This window comes from Tubulanus polymorphus, chromosome 8, assembly GCF_964204645.1.
Source record: "Tubulanus polymorphus chromosome 8, tnTubPoly1.2, whole genome shotgun sequence".
Classification (NCBI taxonomy): Eukaryota; Metazoa; Nemertea; class Palaeonemertea; order Tubulaniformes; family Tubulanidae; genus Tubulanus; species Tubulanus polymorphus.
In genome coordinates this window covers 16,535,411-16,555,826 of record NC_134032.1, presented here as the reverse complement: position 1 = coordinate 16,555,826, position 20,416 = coordinate 16,535,411, and the positions used below count along the sequence as shown (strand labels likewise).

At 42.1% G+C, this 20,416-nt stretch overlaps 1 protein-coding gene across 3 annotated transcripts; it reads right to left on the bottom strand.

The window, feature by feature from the left end:
• Positions 1–312: 312 nt before the first annotated feature.
• Positions 313–4,327, bottom strand: LOC141909887 (uncharacterized). 3 transcript variants are annotated; one of them, XM_074800566.1, is made up of 10 exons: positions 4,072–4,327; positions 3,093–3,265; positions 2,859–3,009; positions 2,612–2,778; positions 2,338–2,486; positions 1,718–1,926; positions 1,539–1,606; positions 1,269–1,473; positions 1,080–1,187; positions 313–1,003 (listed from the first exon to the last, which is right to left on the bottom strand). In XM_074800566.1, exons 1-10 carry the CDS (start codon positions 4,096–4,098, stop codon positions 752–754), a joined length of 1,509 nt encoding a protein of 502 aa, XP_074656667.1. In that variant the 5' UTR covers positions 4,099–4,327; the 3' UTR covers positions 313–751. The 3 variants fall into 3 exon arrangements, with proteins under 3 accessions (XP_074656667.1, XP_074656669.1, XP_074656668.1); XM_074800568.1 differs by having other exon boundaries at positions 1,269–1,458; XM_074800567.1 differs by lacking the exon at positions 4,072–4,327 and adding an exon at positions 3,576–4,057 and having other exon boundaries at positions 3,093–3,224.
• Between the last annotated feature and the right edge of the window lie 16,089 nt (positions 4,328–20,416).

Sequence of the window (20,416 nt, the reverse complement as noted above, 5' to 3'; positions counted from 1 at the left end):
AACGAAACTACCAGACCAACACCCGACTCACTAGACCACTTACTAGATGTCGCCACGTGTGGAGACCGGCGACCAGTCCAGTTATAATTTTTCCGATGATGATTTTTTGATGAAGTTTATTCAAAAACCTCAGCTATTACAGACCCAGTGCTCGCATCACCAAAAACGTATTCTATGATCAACTCTGAACAGCGTAAAACAAAGTGACAACTGCTTCCACCGGCCCTGCCAGTCACGTGGTGTAGTGACTATTCACTGATCCAACAGAAAGCAAATAAATACGAGGTACGCATGCGCGTTGTGTAGATGTTTGTTGAATGAAATGAGGTGTATTTTTTATTGATTTTAATATTCATCTCATTATTATCTAAATATAGATTTTATAAATAACAATATTTTACAATCCAAAAACCTTTAGTTCAGAAAAATGGCTAGTATCAGATATGATCACTACACATGATTTTTCGACGTTTAAACCAAGTTTTGTGAGAGATTGATAATAATATTCATATAACTTGTTAACCTTTATACAAATAATAGTTGAATGAAAATTAACAATAATTGATAAAACTGACTAGAATTGACTAGAATTAAACCCCGTGAATAACAGAATGATAAAAGTCAGTTTATTGAGAATGAATTAACAAAATGAATCATGATGAATTGTTCGATATAGGTACTATATATACAGAACACTCTCCCAACAAGGAGTGTCTCTCAATAAGGAGTGTCTCTCAATAAGGAGTGTCTCTCAACAGGGAGTGTCACTGAGGTTTGAATCATCATCAGGTCTCACGTGTGAATATTTTTCTTTTCTAATAGCTGTACTGCTAACTCCTTGTGTATAGGGTAAGAAATGAACATTCATGTGCGACTCGACGACTCCTCGCGCCGGGAAATTCGGCATATCATCTCCTCTGACGTACAGGGCTGTTTCATTCGGCTCCAGATGTATTATACACGTCATGAAGTTTGACGGGTCTGTACTACAGATAGCGAATACCTGCATATGAAAAAAATAGATGGATAATTCACGATTGATTATGAATGAAGTCGAGATGCAGGGTTTTCATACTCACAACATCGGCGTATTCATTCACTTTTAACATGCGTTTCTGCGTGCTGTCAATCGGGTATTTCTTTTTCAATCTGTAATAACTGCGACTATCGTGTACACCTATAACAGTCTATATAACAACGAAACTTCATATTTGAATAAACTACGTTAACCTGACGCCGTGTGCAATTCGAATTTCAAAATAACCGACCTGGCGACCGAGCGATTTCATTCGCTGCAGTAACGTCACGTGACCGTGATGAAACAGATCGAAACAGCCAATCGTGTAGACTTTATCTACTTTAGGATTGAGAGTGTTGATGATGGGTGAAGAGTAACGTCTCGGTACGACTTGACCGCTGCTGTTATAATCATCTTCATCGGAACCGCTGCTACTAGTCCTATTTAACACACGCCTATATTATAAACTGAGTTATATTGAATTTGTATAAAGATTATTCGTTTTTTATTGTTCTCTTACTTATTTTGTTGTTCGATATTTTGCAGCTGTTCATTTATTTTACCATTTGTTGATTCGTTTGGTACAAGCTATAGTTATAAAAGATATATTACAGATAGTGATTATAACTGCAGACATGACACCGGGTCTAATTAAACATATTGCATATTGTCTATTGCATATTATGGTTTCCTCCTCACCTTCCTCTTACGGATATCAGCTGCCGTTTCATCGTCAGTCACGTGATGATTGACTCGCGTCATGATGCTGTTTATTTGTATATTTGGTTTATAAGATGAGTTTCTCTGCTGCTGCTGTTTTATTGTTCGCCTGACTGTGATTTTATGTTGAAGACTTCGATGCGCGAAATAAACAGAAAGAACCAAACAGACGATCGCTGAAATCCCGGCTGGAAATAAACACGATACAGTTTCAAATCAATATTTACTGAAATTAGAGTCGTTGAACAATGCTTAGATCGATCGATGTGTGAAGCATACTCATGTATAGTGCTCGCTCTGAGTGGTGCAGGGAACCATGTGCGCATTCACCAGTTACTGATGTTGTACGAGAAATTATTGAAATGTAACTATTGTTACCAGTTCAACCATATTGGGGGGGGGGGGGTGAGTGGGGGCTATGAGAGGGGGCTGGTGAGGGGGGCTGGTGAGTGAGAGGTGTTGTTGTTTTAAGAAATCTCGGTTGTTCGATTAGTTCAAATTATACGCGCTTTTAAATTCACGATCAATTCAAATCAATTTATTTTTGTATCTGATAAATTCTGAACAGGTATTTAGTGGTTGTTTTTCTGGTGACGTACCGACACTATGAACGGGACTTGAATTCATCTGTGACAAACACAAACAGGCGATTGACATCGATTCGAGTTTCTCTTTTAATTTACCGACCATCACTGCTGACGTCAGATCCGGTGATACCGTACGGCGATTCAAACTTCTTTTATAGTCTCTGAAAGAAAAAAATCAATATATCTTTCTTTATCTCATCTGAGGAAATCTGTAATCTACAGATGTCTCCAGAAATCAATATATAAAGAAGCGACAGAAACGTCTCGAAACATATTGAGATAATACCTTAAAAAAGTAGCGAGGAAATAATCTTGTATTCGAATGACAGCGATCGCGATCTCATATAACATCAAACACGTGATCAGCGATAGTAGAGTGATCGATTCGATCGGAGACATCAACTCGAACCGTGTCACCATCAGAATACTCCATAATGACGTCAATATCACTATCTATCAAAGTTTAAAAGTTTTTCTTATCAAAATTTCAAACTCGATTTGAATGTTTTACAGCGCCTTAGATAAAAACTTACTTTATCACAAATGGCGTCTAGGAAACCACCGAGTAAAGGGTCATCGATTTGTCCGTATATTCTCTTATGTATCCGGGCTACGATACCATCTACATGATCTAATAGATCGTGTATCACGACGCATAAAGCAGCCAGCAGAAAATATTCATACCTTCAAATATAACATAGATTTCATAATCGAATCGAAAATGAATCTCGCTGAAATCTAAACGGTAGATTTATAATAAAACTCACTTTAAAGCGATGGCGATCGGAACGACCAGCGCGGTTCTGGCTAGAGTGACGTAATTAGCCGTAAACACCGTGTATGTGACATCGTTTATATTTACCGCTCTCGGTATCGATTCAAACACTGGTCCAGTGATTCTGGCAAAGGGGTAATAAAAGTATTCATCATACCACGTGATCTGTAAAAACCATCACCCGATATCTCAAAAGCAGCGGAACGGTTTTTAAGATGGGGTTTAGAGATAAGACGAATAGAGATGATAAGATAAGGGATTATGTGTGATAAGAATTGCTATAGACTTTCTGGAGCACTTTTGAATGGGTAAAATATGCTCTTCTAAAAAATTCGGTAAATGAGAATATTTTTCGTGTTTTATAGTAAATATGAAAGAAAATAAAAAATAAAATCACCGCAACCGACGAAAAGTTGCAGGAGGTTTAAAAGGGACGCTCCACTAGGAGGGAGATACAGAGAGTTTGTAAACTTACTTGTCCTGCTCGCTATCCCCCAACCAATAAACAAACTTGTGAAATACATCGTTATATTTCATATTGATTGATCGTTGAATCACAGACCAGTGATTAATCCAAATAGAACGAGATTAACGCGACACAAAACAGATATATGAATGGGGTTTGTCGCGAGCTAGCGAGTTGGGAGAAACAGCTGTTACTGATCAACGATCGCTTTATATTTACTAACCAAACCAAAACTAAAACTTTTGTGACATTTTAGATCAATTCATCAGATACACTTTATTTGACAGTACAAACACCGAACCTATAGTTAATGGACCCAGTTCCACACTTCCCCACTTCACGATCCAGTTCCACAGTTACTGGACCAGGATCCACACTTCACGATCCAGTTCCACAGTAACTGGACCAGGATCCACACTTCACGATCCAGTTCCACAGTTACTGGACCAGGATCCACACTTCACGATCCAGTTCCACAGTTACTGGATCGTTCCATTGTACTCACCATCCACTCAAGTGATGATTGAATCATATTTGTCTAAAATGCTGTGCCCGTGGTCAACGAAGTGCTCGCCTGGCTCCACGTGACCTAGCTATCAGTAAAGCGCGGTTAGAATCCCAGCATCCGGTAGAGTTTGAGTGTCGCGATATCAGATACATCTCATAAAACTAAACATCAGATGACAATCAATCAATCGATCGATCTATACCAGATGCATGTAAAACTGATCAACTAAATCTGATCGTTCGCTGTTCTATGACTCAGGTTTCATGTGTGGTGACAATATAGAATAACGCAGTTTAGCTGATAAAAATCAGATGATTGTAAAATATATCTCGGATCAAAGTTCTATTTGTTTTTTTTTGATAAAAACACATTAGAAATGTATAGTGATCTATAAAACACTCTAGAAATGACACTGATACACTCATACACTCATACACTGATACACTCATACACTCATACACTGATACACTGATACACTGATACACTGATACACTGATACACTGATACACTGATACACTGATACACTCATACACTCATACACTCATACACTCATACACTCATACACTCATACACTGAGACTGGTGGTCCCGGGTTCGATTCCAGGTGCGGTAGAGAAACCCGCAGTAAAAAGAAAAAACAAAAACGGTTCGACTAAATTCTACGAGCCATTTCTAAAAATCTGATTTGAGTGGAAACGTCAGACTATTTCCTCCTAGTTGTTTCCTCTTACAGTGGGTTTATCAATTGTGAATGATATTAGTCTATGGAAACACGACGACCACGACCGCTCTAACCGCGCCGGCTGCGGCAACCTTAACCCTAACCGCGCCGGCTGCGGCCAAAGCTATATGTTATGTATGTAATTTGATTAAGACACAATGTGTTCATGCGCTGCGTGTTGTTTCAGCTTATATTTCTCAATCAATATTTCCCTCTCCCCATCCCCCTCTCCCTCTCCCTCTCCCTCTCCCTCTCCCTCTCCCTCTCCCTCTCCCTCTCCCTCTCCATCTCCCTCTCCTGCCTCTCTCTTTCTCTCCATCTCCCTCTCCCTCTCCCTCTCCCTCTCCCTCTTCCTCTCCCTCACCTCCCCTCTCTCTCTGTCCCTGTCCCTGTCCCATTTTCTTATACAACATAGAGTGTATCCTAAATGTTGGTGAAATAGGAAGTAGACGATACCATAGGGGGTGCCACAACACAGGATCATCGCTGGGTCATCCACTAGGGGGCGCACGGATCGATCACTAGGGGGCGCATGGATCGATCACTATGGTGTTGAGTATAGACGAGTACAGACACGTAAGTCGTTCAATCAATTCAATATAAAAATCTATTTCAATACATTTCTAATTTCAATACTACGATCACGTGTCAGTCACGTGTCTATTTAAGCACCGGGGTTCGAGGCTTCGCTGAATGACGTAATAGCTACATTAATTACTATTAACAGAAATGACACGATACCGACAGCATTACTGAGAATATCCGACAGTTGAAACGGATCATGTTTCTCATCTGTTTCAACGGGTTTCGGTTTGGATTCTTTATGTGAAACAGTCATTAATAAAACAGTTATAATTATTTCAAAACCGATCGATAAACTGAGTAAAGTTAAGAGTAAATCGTAATATTGGCAGCGTTCGCGACCACGACTTAAAACAGATCTCAACTGACTTATATTAGATGTCAATAAAGTCAGATTTGAAAGATTATGCACGTTAGTTTTCTTCGTGTTGTAGCCTTTCTTCGAGACATTTGATTGTTTTAGACGCTTCTCTCCGTCCGAGTTTTCCCGAGATTTGCCGATACGTCCCGAGTTTTCGCGAGTTTTACCGACACCTCCCGAGTCTCGCGTACCGTACGATTGCATACCTTCCTCGATATTATCATCACTTCCTGCCACTAACGGCATTTCCACTTCCGCTTTTTCCTACAAAAAAAGTTCGTCGATTTAGATTTATGAAAAAAATATACCGGTGAAAACTAGAACGAATTGATGAATGCTAAATACCATAATCCCCCTAAAGTGTCTCACGAAGATGGCGTGTCGTAATCACTCTAAAGGTATAGCCGTCACTCTGAAATGATAAATAGTTCAGTACATTCTGTTTGAAATGTTATTTTTCGCGGGGAAGTTTTTGCTCGTAAATAGCGCGGCACAGATCGACGCATCACTCTGTTTCACACGGCGCCATCAGGTGCCGTCAGTTTATCACAGTTTATGGTCGAAAGTTTAGAATGTGATAAAATGAACGCATTTCAGTAAATATCGTATCTCCTGTTTGACAGCTGCGCGTTCGTAGTTTTTCGGGATTATTCGACCCTGTGGGGGTAGATGCTAAACCGGCCGAATCAACCTCGCTGTAACTCCACACACTCATCAAAGTCGCACAAATCCAGTTTTATTTCTTCACCAAATACCACAATAAACGCACAAGTCGCGATATATGTGTATTGATTTTTCGTGAAGATTCCTTAATATTCAACTTATTCACAAATCGTACAATGTGTAAGTCGGATATATTTGACTGGGCTCAACTTGTAGGCGACTCATGCGAGGTAGACTGTAGATTATATTAGTTCATATATTAATTGGGCTGATTTTAGACTAATACACGACTTACCGGTCCCTACACTGAGTGTCCCTTCACTGAGTGTCTCTTCGCTGAGTGTCTCTCCTCACTGAGTGTCTCTACACTGAGTGTCTCTCCTCACTGAGTGTCTCCTCACTGAGTGTCTCTACACTGAGTGTCTCCTCACTGAGTGTCTCTATAGCTAGTGTGGTCAAACGACGACGACGATTTCATTGTGTTTATAGTGTTTGAACGTGTATTATCGTGTTTAACAGTTTAACGTGTGTTTGCGCGTGTCTATAAGTGACTAATTCTTGCTTTGTGCTTCTTAAAGATTAAAACTATTCTCTGATCCCGAGTGACCGGGCTGGGGCTTGATAGATTTCACTTAATCCGCTAGAAATATATTCATAGAAATAACATGTTTTCAATCAGATCAATGTTTGTTCCTACAGAGCACGAGCTGTTTACAAGCTTTCCGGTATAGAAACCAAAACCAGTTTCTGTCCATCCCGCTGTAATCAGACAGTTTCTGTCCACCCTACTGTAATCAGACAGTTGCTGTCCACCCTACTGTAATCAGACAGTTGCTGTCTACCCTACTGTAATCAGACAGTTTCTATCCACCCTACTGTAATCAGACAGTTTCTGTCCACCCTACTGTAATCAGACAGTTTCTGTCCACCCTACTGTAATCAGACAGTTTCTGTCCACCCTACTGTAATCAGACAGTTTCTGTCCACCCTACTGTAATCAGACAGTTTCTATCCACCCTACTGTAATCAGACAGTTTCTGTCCACCCTACTGTAATCAGACAGTTTCTGTCCACCCTACTGTAATCAGACAGTTTCTATCCACCCTACTGTAATCAGACAGTTTCTGTCCACCCTACTGTAATCAGACAGTTTCTGTCCACCCTACTGTAATCAGACAGTTTCTGTCCACCCTACTGTAATCAGACAGTTTCTGTCCACCCTACTGTAATCAGACAGTTTCTGTCCACCCTACTGTAATCAGACAGTTTCTGTCCACCCTACTGTAATCAGACAGTTTCTGTCCACCCTACTGTAATCAGACAGTTTCTGTCCACCCTACTGTAATCAGACAGTTTCTGTCCACCCTACTGTAATCAGACAGTTTCTGTCCACCCTACTGGACCCTTCGATAATTGCGGCAGTTAAATGTCTATATATACATGTACCGCACGCTGTATTTCAAAAACAAATTTCAAATATCGAAAGCAAATCTGATTGATTGAGTTAGCTGCGACACAAGTTAAGCTGTAACATATGTTTATATTTTTCAGAGCCTTTGAAACCAATGGTTCTCGTGTCGCCACCAGATTCACAACATCTGTTACTTTTATTATATTAATCATGCATAGAAAAATGGCGAATATAGATTGACTTATTATCCTTAACTACGAGAAGAAAATTTACTGTTCTTTACTGAAATCACGAGCAGCATGTTTGGGTTCTGATGGGTTCTGTCTGCCTCTCCCCCTCCCTACCTAATCTCACCACCTCCCTGGTCTATTGAGAAAACACTTTTATACTATAAATTATACTCGTGGGCGGGTAGATAGGACTGACTCTATCTCGAACCCAGCTCCTCATTAATTCTCTCGATAACATCATATATTTTAATGGTGTCTACGTGATATTTACCCATTCTATCGCAAACCGGTATAACAGTTCGTTAACAGTTTAAAAATTCACTGATTAAATACAACCATCTGCTGCTGAAATGTTATCATTTCTCATTAAGTTTTCCGGCGAAAGGTTGGTCGGGGTTTCAGCAGCTGGTGTTCTTTAAGAGTTTAGTTAAATGAAATATCTCTCAATTGTTGCTACTGGAGAGGTGTGTGTGGGGGGGGGGGGGTTGTGGGGGGTGATGCGAGTAAAACTGATAGAATCCACAGTAAGATACAAGCTGTTATTGATTGTTTCACTGTTTATGATACGTATGTGTACTTTCAGTGGTTAGCAGATGGCGATATAACTGAAATAAAAATACAAACACTTCTCATTCAGTAAGTGTCGCGCAAATAAATCTGTTTGGCAGGCGGTTAGGGTAGGGGTTAAATGACATACAGCTCGGTCGCTATAGTCAGTAAAACGCTATCTCTCCATCCTTATGGTGGTGTTGCCAAACAGGAGGAATTCCTGGTTAGTGGTGGTGGTGGTGGTGGTGGTTGTGGTGGTTGCGGTGGTGGTGGTTGTGGTTGTGGTGGTAGTAGTTGTGGTTGTGGTGGTTGTGGTGGTGGTGGTTGCGGTGGTGGTGGTGGTGGTAGTTGCGGTGGTGGTGGTGGTAGTGGTTGTGGTGGTTATGGTGGTGGTGGTGGTGGGTGGTGGTTCTGGTGGTGGTTGCGGTGGTGTTGTCAAACAGGAGGAATTCCTGGTTAGTGGTGGTGGTGGTTGTGGTTGTGGTGGTAGTGGTTGTGGTTGTGGTGGTTGTGGTGGTGGTTGCGGTGGTGGTGGTGGTGGTGGGTGGTGGTTCTGGTGGTGGTTGCGGTGGTGTTGTCAAACAGGAGGAATTCCTGGTTAGTGGTGGTGGTGGTTGTGGTTGTGGTGGTAGTGGTTGTGGTTGTGGTGGTGGTGGTGGTTGCGGTGGTGGTGGTGGTGGTGGTGGGTGGTGGTTCTGGTGGTGGTTGCGGTGGTGTTGTCAAACAGGAGGAATTCCTGGTTAGTGGTGGTGGTGGTTGTGGTTGTGGTGGTAGTGGTTGTGGTTGTGGTGGTAGTTGCGGTGGTGGTAGTGGTTGTGGTGGTGGTGGTGGTGGTTGCGGTGGTGGTTGCGGTGGTGGTGGTGGTGGTGGTGGGTGGTGGTTCTGGTGGTGGTTGCGGTGGTGTTGTCAAACAGGAGGAATTCCTGGTTATTGTGTTTACTGCACGATTCATCAAGACATAAGACAAAATATTCATGTTATTTACGGTTTTATTTGTGCAAAACACGATGTAAAATAATCATAATTTGTGCAACAAAACTGACAATAATTTTTGTGTGTGTACAATTCAACAGGATAGTGACGCGACCCTTCACCCAGTCCTGGGAGTGGTTGTCTCCACAGTCAGACACTAAGGTTCTTAGCTGAAAGTCGCTTAAAATCCGTCATTTGCTACGAAAAGCGCCACCTGGTTGCCATATAGATAACCGTATGACCTTGAACCCGAAGCGTAGTATAAGCGTAATAACTTTACTACTTTGCTTCACAAAATATGCCACAAAAATTGACGACGCTGGACGGACGGATGGACGGACGGATGGACGGACGGACGGACGACGGCTCATCCCTAACCCTGCAGCTCCACAGTGATACAGCTCGGTGGTCTAGTGATACAGCTCGGTGGTCTAGTGATACAGATCGGTGGTCTAGTGATACAGATCGGTGGTCTAGTGATACAGCTCGGTGGTCTAGTGATACAGATCGGTGGTCTAGTGATACAGATCGGTGGTCTAGTGATACAGATCGGTGGTCTAGTGATACAGATCGGTGGTCTAGTGATACAGATCGGTGGTCTAGTGATACAGCTCGGTGGTCTAGTGATACAGATCGGTGGTCTAGTGATACAGCTTGGTGGTCTAGTGATACAGATCGGTGGTCTAGACCTTACCACATTGATAAACGGTTCTAGAATTACTAATCACTTTTTTATACAATAATTGAACTGCTCTTCCGGGTGATGGTCGTGTTTTGGTGCATTATGTATTTGGTTGTACTGGTGACGGAGATATTTTTGGACTGGCTGGTGGTTTTAGGTGCGGTATTTTAGCGCTACCCCGAACTAACGGTAATTTTCCAGCGCCTCGTAAACCAATTAATATCGATACCAGACAAATTAAACTGATGCCGGCCGCTATATTAACACCTATTAATACCCAATCAATATCCGGTATACCTGAAATAATCAACGTTAATCACAGTGAGTAAGAGTTTATAACCGAGAGAGTGATCGAGTGAGGGGGGGGGGAGGGGCTGATACTGACCCCGAGAGAGTGATCGAGTGAGGGGGGTTAGGGGCTGATACTGACCCCGAGAGAGTGATCGAGTGAGGGGGGTTAGGGGCTGATACTGACCCCGAGAGAGTGATCGAGTGAGGGGGGTTAGGGGCTGATACTGACCCCGAGAGAGTGATCGAGTGAGGGGGGTTAGGGGCTGATACTGACCCCGAGAGAGTGATCGAGTGAGGGGGGTTAGGGGCTGATACTGACCCCGAGAGAGTGATCGAGTGAGGGGGGGTTAGGGGCTGATACTGACCCCGAGAGAGTGATCGAGTGAGGGGGGTTAGGGGCTGATACTGACCCCGAGAGAGTGATCGAGTGAGGGGGGTTAGGGGCTAATACTGACCCCGAGAGAGTGATCGAGTAAGGGGGGGTTAGGGGCTGATACTGACCCCGAGAGAGTGATCGAGTGAGGGGGGGGGGGGTTAGGGGCTGATACTGACCCCGAGAGAGTGATCGAGTGAGGGGGAGGGGGTTAGCGGCTGATACTGACCCCGAGAGAGTGATCGAGTGAGGGAGGGGGGGAGGGGGTTAGCGGCTGATACTGACCTATAGTTGGAGTACTATCTGTTTGATATGTTATCGGGTTAGTGCTGCTCGTGTTGCTCGAGTCTGGTATTAATGTACCGAACACCTCGACTTCTGATAGAATTAACGAATCATTCTCTTTAACGATGATTAAATATCGTCCTATCGCGTCACTGTTACACGTTATATCTGCTATTTGTCCCGGTAGTAACTGTTTTCTGATCTGATGACAAACTGTGAGTTGTGTCGGTTGTGTTGTTATTTCATCCATCGCTTTCTGTGAACTGACAGTTACATCATCAGTACTGGTTGATATATCACGAGGTGTGGTTGATATATCACGAGGTGTGGTTGATATATCACCACGTGTTGCAGTTGATATATCACTAGTTGTAGTTGATATATCACTAGTTGTTTCACTCTGAATTGCTGCTGTATCTGGTGAACTATTGACGTCATTAGGGTTGAAATTCTCTGCTACGTAAACCGTGGCGCCTTGTAAACCTGGACCTGCAGAAAGACAGTTACAGTATTTGATCTCGTCAGTTCATTGTGTGGTATTTCAGAATAATGTGCGAGGTGTTTTGTGATGGACATACCGTCAAATGGTTGTGTAACTATAATAGAGTTTACTATGTATCGATCTTGTAAATCCACCATCCACCAGGTGGCGCCTTCCCCGACTGTATCGATCACGTGTGTTGAATCAGGTATTTTACCGTCATTTAAACCATCAACTGATTTAACACCGGAACTTCCTCCGTCGCTCTGTTTTGTTAATTTGTTCAAAGCGATATTTTCATCTGAAAATTCAAACATTTAACGACTTAAAATTGGAACATTGTCTTAAATCGATCGAGAGTTTTAGGATTCCTCAAATTACCTGATTCGATGAATCTATCGCCGAATATTTCTACTTCACAAATGGTCAGGGGTGAGGGATCCCCGATCTGTTTACTGATAGTAACGTAGCGCCCCCTGGTGGATGTGTCCTGGCACTGAATATAGTGTATCTCCCCGAGATAGGAGGCGCTCTGTTTGTGAAAACACACATAGAACGGACGGTCACGTGGATCCGGTGCCGTTGACGATGAAACCGTCATCTTAAAATTTTTCATCTCAAAACCTACAAATAAAACAAACGCAGCTCATGATGAAACAGGCCTAGGCTTCAAGCGACCCAAACTTAATCTTAAACCGTTACCGCAGCAGTCCGATCTGATAGTTATAACTGAACTACGCAATCTGTACATATACAACAGATCTATAGACAACCATTGCCCACGTGTAGACGACTGATGTATATGGGCGCATAAAGCGGTGGTTCGCTGATCTGTGACTAGTACTCCATCTACCGCTAACCACGCCAACTCAGCAGCATCACTCTGACGAGCTGGTTTATTCTCAGATATATTCTCTACAATAGACACACGATGATAACCAATTAAACTTCAACCGTTTTAACAGATTCTGATCAGAACAAATTTACCTTCGAACAGAAATCCAAAAACCTCCACTTCACAAAAAGACAGATACATGTCTAATACGGCGATGGTCACGTGTCTGCCGACGGCACCTTTGGGACACCGGAAGTGCATCATCTCTCCCGGTTTAAACTCCCCCGCGAAGTTTGTACATGTTGTTTGACGCGTGCTCGTTCCGGATAAACGATCAAATTCCATTCCGACTGTTATCTTCAAATTGTTCAGAGAATCCGCTGTAATTATAAATACTGTCTTTCATATGAGTTTGGATACAGTATATTGAATTAATCATTCAACTCACATTTCACATCGTTTCTGTTTAGGATTGTAATTATTCTGATATAATTGACAGTATCTAGGTCAACAGTCCACCAGGTTCTAGATTCACGACCGGCTTCAAAACAACTGGACTTGCTACCATCGACGGCTAGTTGAGGCGCTCCGGTCCAGTCATTAGCACGATTACTCGAATAGGAATTTCTCAACAATGCCAGGTTATCTAAAAACACCGTGTTTAGATTTTTTCATCATGTTTCGATATTTCTAACGAGTCAATATTTCATTTTCCATTTCAATTCAAATCTAAATCTTACGTGTTGAGAAATTCTGATAGATTTCAACTTCACAAACAACGACACGCGTTCCCAGCGTGTGGACGATGACGTAATCACCGACCGCTTCCGGTGGACAGATGAACAGTGCATCAAGGGAATAATGTCGTACGTAGGAGCAGCTGATGTGTTTAGCGAGGTCGATAGAGAGGTTAGTAGGAGGAGGTTGAGAGAGGTCTGTAGGAGGAGGTTGAGAGAGGTCTGTAGAAGGAGGTAATTTGTCCGATATACGAACTTGAACACTTTCAGCAATGCGAACATCATCTACAAAATACAACAATATTTAAATTCTATCGATCGATATTTAAGTGTCACGTGTTGATTTGACCGGTCGCCGCTTACTACAACAGTTCGGTTGAAACCTCAATATAACATGTTTAACCGCAATCCTGCTGCTGCTGCTGCTGCTGCTGCTGCTGCTGCTGCGCTGTTGTATCTGTACTGATAACCACACACGGTTCACATCGAGCGTTTCACAATTATTCCAGTCATATTTCTCATCGACTAAACCAAGTCGGCTGTGATTAGAACTACTGGCAGTGAATATAGGTCGATATGACGCAATATTGGCTGCAATGATACAGTATTTACTGGTTACGTGCCGGGTTGAAAGGTTAAGATTAGAGTTGAGGGTTGTCTGGTTTACCTGATACTGGTTCGCCTTGTATTTCTATTTCGCTAAACGATAGCGGTGAATTAATAGCGCTATGTTTAACTATAGTCACATGACGACCACGACCGCTATGACTGGGGATACAGTTGATTTTTGTAGTCTCCCCGACCGGTAAAGCCTCACTCAGTTTCCGACACGTACTCTCCGGTTCGATAGTCACGTGATCCGGGTTAAACGCTTCCTGTTCGACCAGCACGGTCAAGTCATTCAGGTAATGGCCTAAAACGGAGTAAAATATCGTGTTCAGAGTGATGAAAGCCTGTCACAGCGGACACTGGATCATCACCAGTTAAATACGTATCAACTTCCAAATAACTTTACTCACTAGTGACGTCACAACCTAGAATTTCGGCTGTTAGACAAGCGTGAGACTTTGAGATCGGGTGAAGTCGAATTATTCTGAGAAGTATTTCCCGATCGAACCAGTTGACTCGATGTCCCCACCAGAATGCCGTGAATATATTCTAATCGATTAAGACAAACATATTCATTTATACTACATGTAGATATTTCCCAAAGCATCTTTGAATCTATAAGGGATTAGGGTTACCTTTGACGGAGCTCGATGAATTGGGTTAAAGGTAACCCCGTCCACGCTGTAGGTCACTTGTACTTGATCTGGTACCCATGCCTGTTCGACCGTCACTAAAAATCAAAATGAAATTCTCGCCAATTATAACTTTGATGACAGCTGATTGGATGGGAAACACACGAGGCGACAGCTGATTGGATGAGACACACGTGAGGCGACAGCTGATTGGACGAGACACACACGATTTGACAGCTGGTTGGACGAGACACACACGAGATGACAGCTGATTGGACGAGACACACACGATTTGACAGCTGATTGGATGAGACACACACGATTTGACAGCTGATTGGATGAGACACACACGAGATGACAGCTGGTTGGACGAGACACACACGATATGACAGCTGGTTGGACGAGACACGATATGACAGCTGGTTGGACGAGACACACACAATATGACAGCTGGTTGGACGAGACACACACGAGATGACAGCTGGTTGGACGAGACACACACGATATGACAGCTGGTTGGACGAGACACGATATGACAGCTGGTTGGACGAGACACGATATGACAGCTGGTTGGACGAGACACACACAATATGACAGCTGGTTGGACGAGACACACACGATATGACAGCTGGTTGGACGAGACACGATATGACAGCTGGTTGGACGAGACACAGACAATATGACAGCTGGTTGGACGAGACACACACAATATGACAGCTGGTTGGACGAGACACACACGAGATGACAGCTGGTTGGACGAGACACATACCTCCTAATGTAAACCCTGATACTAATGTGATATTGTGGAATTCAACCTGCCACCACGATCCACTTGTAGTAGGACACCAACCAGTTGTATTTCGCGCATTTTTAGGTTCGTGTCCAACTTTATAATCACGTGCCGTTATTTGACTATCTAAAATCCTACCATCCCTAACACCGAGTAGTGAAGTGCAAGTACCTCCTGAAACAGTTATAGAATACACTCTTACAGCTAATCTAACACTTCTAATATGATGGTTGGTTTTCTCACTTCTCGCAGCTAGTTCTGCTAATACCCGATAAATGATATTTTCGTTCGAAATTTGGATATATTTCATACCTTTAATATTTCTGTTGGTTAGAAATATATTTTCAATGTGATAAACATTGAGAAGGTCGATTGTCCACCATTCCTGTGTATGAGTACCAGGTGTTTCAATAAATGTGTCAATGTTACCATCAATAGCTAACCAGGAATCATGTGATTCGCCGTATTGTTGCGTCGGTCGCTTAGTAACGAGATTATCTGAGAGAAATGATAGATTTGAAGAAATGTAAAGATTTGAAGAAAAATAGATGGATTTGTTTGGACTGATACCTCGATGAATAGTTGCGAAAACCTCCACTTCACAAAGCGTTAAACCGTACGAGTTGGGTTGATAAACGATCACATATCTACCGGTAGATGGCGCTTGACATGGTAAGTGACTCATAGCTGTATATTTGCCGAATAGATCCGTAATGATTGCACACGTCATTGATCTTTCCATCATTTCATTTATACTCCTCTTCTCATCGAAATCCATCGATACTAAAATATAAAGTTTGGCCGCCAACTGCTTGTCTGAAATATCAAATACATCGCACGTGTTTATATTTCCCGTTAAAACACCGATTCACTGAGTGTGACGTCACAGGGGTACACGTACCTTCCATAGTGGCGATCTGTATAGATCTGACGTCATATGTGTCTCCGAGATCGACAGTAAACCATTCACCGGTTATAATATTCCCAGCCAGTGATAAACAACTGAGTTTATTCTCGAAAAAGCAGTCATTACCATCGAGTAAACGCGATCCCAGGCGGTCGTTATTTTTGTAGTTTCTTTGTATGAAAGATTTACCCAGGGCGACGTTTTCTGTGTGAAAAGATTAATAATTTCGAAATATAGCCGCAAGGCAGCTACAACGAGTTTTCTCCGACCATTTTGACCGTAATAGGGGAGTCCTCCGAGATACCACGGGGAAGCGAGTTCGAGTAAATTCAAATGAAAATATTACGAGGTTTTGTTGATCACGATTTAGATTAATGCAATAATACTCGCCTATTTGTTCTTTAGTATAAACCTCTATTTCACAGAACTGCAGTTTCATATCACCCAAACGCCCTAAAACCGCCACCTGTCGGGCTTTGCAGTTACTATGACATCGGAAGGTATAAACGGTATGTTTCGCTTTACCGGTTATTCCGCCAATACGCGTTTTATTTGTTCCGTAAACATCGTCTTCAATAAATCGATTCGTTAGATATATATCTACATTTACAGTTCGACCTGTTGTAATAGAGCAGCAATCACGTGACATTAGACTGATGTAGATACAGATAGATCATTCATTTCCGGTTAAAGCTGTATGAACGAATTTTATGTGAGGAGGGGACGGAACTAAATTATAGTGAGGAATGCCATTGAGTAATTTAGATTTAACTCCTGACATCCTTGGATTTCAAAGACTTGAAGAATCATGGGTGAAAAGGTTTCATTTTACTCGCAGCCAGTGAGCCAGCAGTGAGCCAGCAGTGAGCCAGCAGTGAGCCAGCAGTGAGCCAGCAGTGAGCCAGCAGTGAGCCAGCAGTGAGCCAGCAGTGAGCCAGCAGTGAGCCAGCAGTGAGCCAGCAGTGAGCCAGCAGTGAGCCAGCAGTGATCAGCGAGAATTACAAAGATCGAATGCTATTACTATCATTATTGACCACGTTATTCCTTTCACATTCTATAATTCATTGCCCGTTTTATTCGGGTACCCAGAGATGAACCCAGGATTCTGATAGGGGAGGGATCCTCTATTCCAGCTCATGGTGATTCCCCCAGTAAACTCTGAGAGTATTTCAAGCAGATACTGGAGTCGAATTCCATATGAATAAAATTTTCTTTAACAATTATATAAGCTAAAATAGAAGCACGTGCCCCACGCGTGTCTCCCCTCCCCCTTAAGTCCATAAAATATCTACTGAGACCTAGCCTAGGCATGCATTTCTTAAACAGAGTTAATGACGATTATAACAGAGCCAATTAAATGCAGCTAAGGAAATACATTGTATAAAATGAAGGTTAGAATTGATTAAAGTTAGTTAACAGCGGGGTATGTAAGAAATTATGTTCATGTGTGTGAGAACAGTGGGAGACTTGGTCCCTTCCCCCACCCCCTCTAATTCTACGGCACATCGGTAATTCCTGTACTTACAGTAGCGCAAACATGGAGCAAATATGACTGAATCAATATCATATTCATCTAGTAAATCGACATACCACCAGAGAGGTATAGACAAACCCCATCCATAGACACTGGTTTCAGGAGTCAGATATACACACGTTAAATGTTCTTTAGTTGAATCTCTGTCACCATCAACAGCGAGGAATGATTCATCATTAGAACCTGTCTGTCTCCATCTGGTCGGTTTGCGTAAAGCAATATTTCCTAAAATACCCCAACATTTCAAAAATAATACTCCGAAGTTGTGAACGCTATCAATTCTATTTTAGTCAAGAATTTGAATTAAAATCAAATGGTTTTTGAAAACTCAATCAGACAGTGATCTATTCTAAATTCTGCATAAATTTCTAAATTATCGAGAATGATTATTATGATTATAAGTTGAATAATAGACCTGGTTTTCGAAGACGCGCATCAGTTTTTAGCAGAAAGCTGATTATCAGAATAATCCTAACAATCTGAAGCAGATCCATCATTAACATTAACTACAGTCGCGCGCAGTATTTCATAAACAACTACTGTGAAATACTGCGAGTGAAATACGCAGTCTAAATGAAGAATAGAAAAACGTTTTAGCGGATTAAATCTCTCTAATGGATCCAGTTCTTAAACCGATATTGACCCCTCGGGTATTTATAAACATCTACACAAATCCGTTCATTGTTAGGGCATTTTTCAAACTCGAATTCTGTAATTGTCGAAGACGCTAAGCTTAGTCTCTCCTACATTTGAGATATTGTTCTGTGAACTTAGTAATTTTTAATAGAGCAGATTATGAGACCTAATGCACTTATAGTTTACATATGGATCATCTTTAGAATAAATTTACATCTAGAAATCCGAGATTGTATGAGAAAAAAAATTGATATAAAAACTATCCACTTGGATATAAACAGAGTATTGATGAGAACCAGGATCATCGGGTCGTAGAGGAATATTCATTTAGTTATTCTTTCCCCTTTCCGTAAAAATAGTTTAATCACAGCTGTAGATAGAAAAAAAAACATTCTTAAGAACCCTAGTCCTAGACTCGAACGCGGAGTCTCCAGCATGACCAGCCAGCATAATAACCACTAAACCACCGGGCTACAGTAATCGTGTTTGTCAGTCAGTGACCTGGTGACCGATCAGATGACTGATGACCAGTCAGATGACCGGGAACTAATCAGATGTTCGTTGACCAGTCTGACTGGTCACCGGTCATCTGACTGGAGACTATATTCAATAACAAAACTGACGCTGTATCTGTATTTGAATGATATTGATATTTATGAATATGAAGTCGCCCGTTACACGGTACAACATTGTTATTCAGGCGTACCCCCCCCCCGCCCGCGGTCTGTTCTCATACAGTCGTCTTCACGTATCTCCACGTATCACTCGCATCGTGATGACACGAAACTAACAACAACAAGACGAGATTCAGTTTAAATGATTTTATTATCAATAATGAATTTATGCATGATTTAATGACGTCATCATGAGCGGTGATTGGTTGAGTTTCGTAGAAACGAGAAATTTACAATTACAACATTAAAAACAACTGACGTGTCACGTGACGTGACGCGTGTTTAATAAATCATTACGTATTCATTTATTATTCAGTTTAATTCTATACAATATATTTACAGGTTACCTACCCCTGGCAGGCGAGGAATGACCCAACCCTATACCTCCCTGATTCTGCTGAACATAAACTACTGAATGGATCGTTTCACGTAATGAATTATTGTTTAAAAGAGTTAAAATACAATCATTCATTGAAATGTGACTCGAGTCAGTTACAAATTTACAGTTTTCGATTCGATCAATTCAAATTTAAATACAATTTTATTATCGTCTATTTATTTACAAATATTACACACAACAAATAATCTATCAACAACAATGATCCCTATCAACCTGCTAGGATCCCCTCTCAACCTGCTTGGATCCCTATCAACTCTAAACTGCTAGGATCCGTTCGATAAAAAGCCAATTAACTGGGCACTTGGCCCACTTGAGCGCCGCCTACCGGTATCTATCGTGATTATCGACTATTCAAACGAGTCAAATCTATCCTCTATTCTACTGCAGTGATTTCCCCATACCCAGTACCCTTCTCATTGTTTCCCTATACCCAGTTCCCTTCTCATTGTTTCCCCATACCCAGTACCCTCCCTGCTGGGTATTTCCCCATACCCTGTACGCTCCCTGCTGGGTATTTCTGAAATTGTTTCTTCCGGTCTCTGGACATTTATACGTCTATCCGTGACGTCATCACCAGGCGTCCGTGACGTCATGATAGGTCACGTGTATCCCGTTGAATAAACCATTGAAGACTTCAGAAGAGTTCACACCTCAGTGTGGCTATGACCATCTATACCACATCAGAGTTCACACCTCAGTGTGGCTATGACCATCTATACCACATCAGAGTTCACACCTCAGTGTGGCTATGACCATCTATACCACATCAGAGTTCACACCTCAGTGTGGCTATGACCATCTATACCACATCAGAGTTCACACCTCAGTGTGGCTATGACCATCTATACCACATCAGAGTTCACACCTCAGTGTGGCTATGACCATCTATACCACATCAGAGTTCACACCTCAGTGTGGCTATGACCATCTATACCACATCAGAGTTCACACCTCAGTGTGGCTATGACCGTCTATACCACATCAGAGT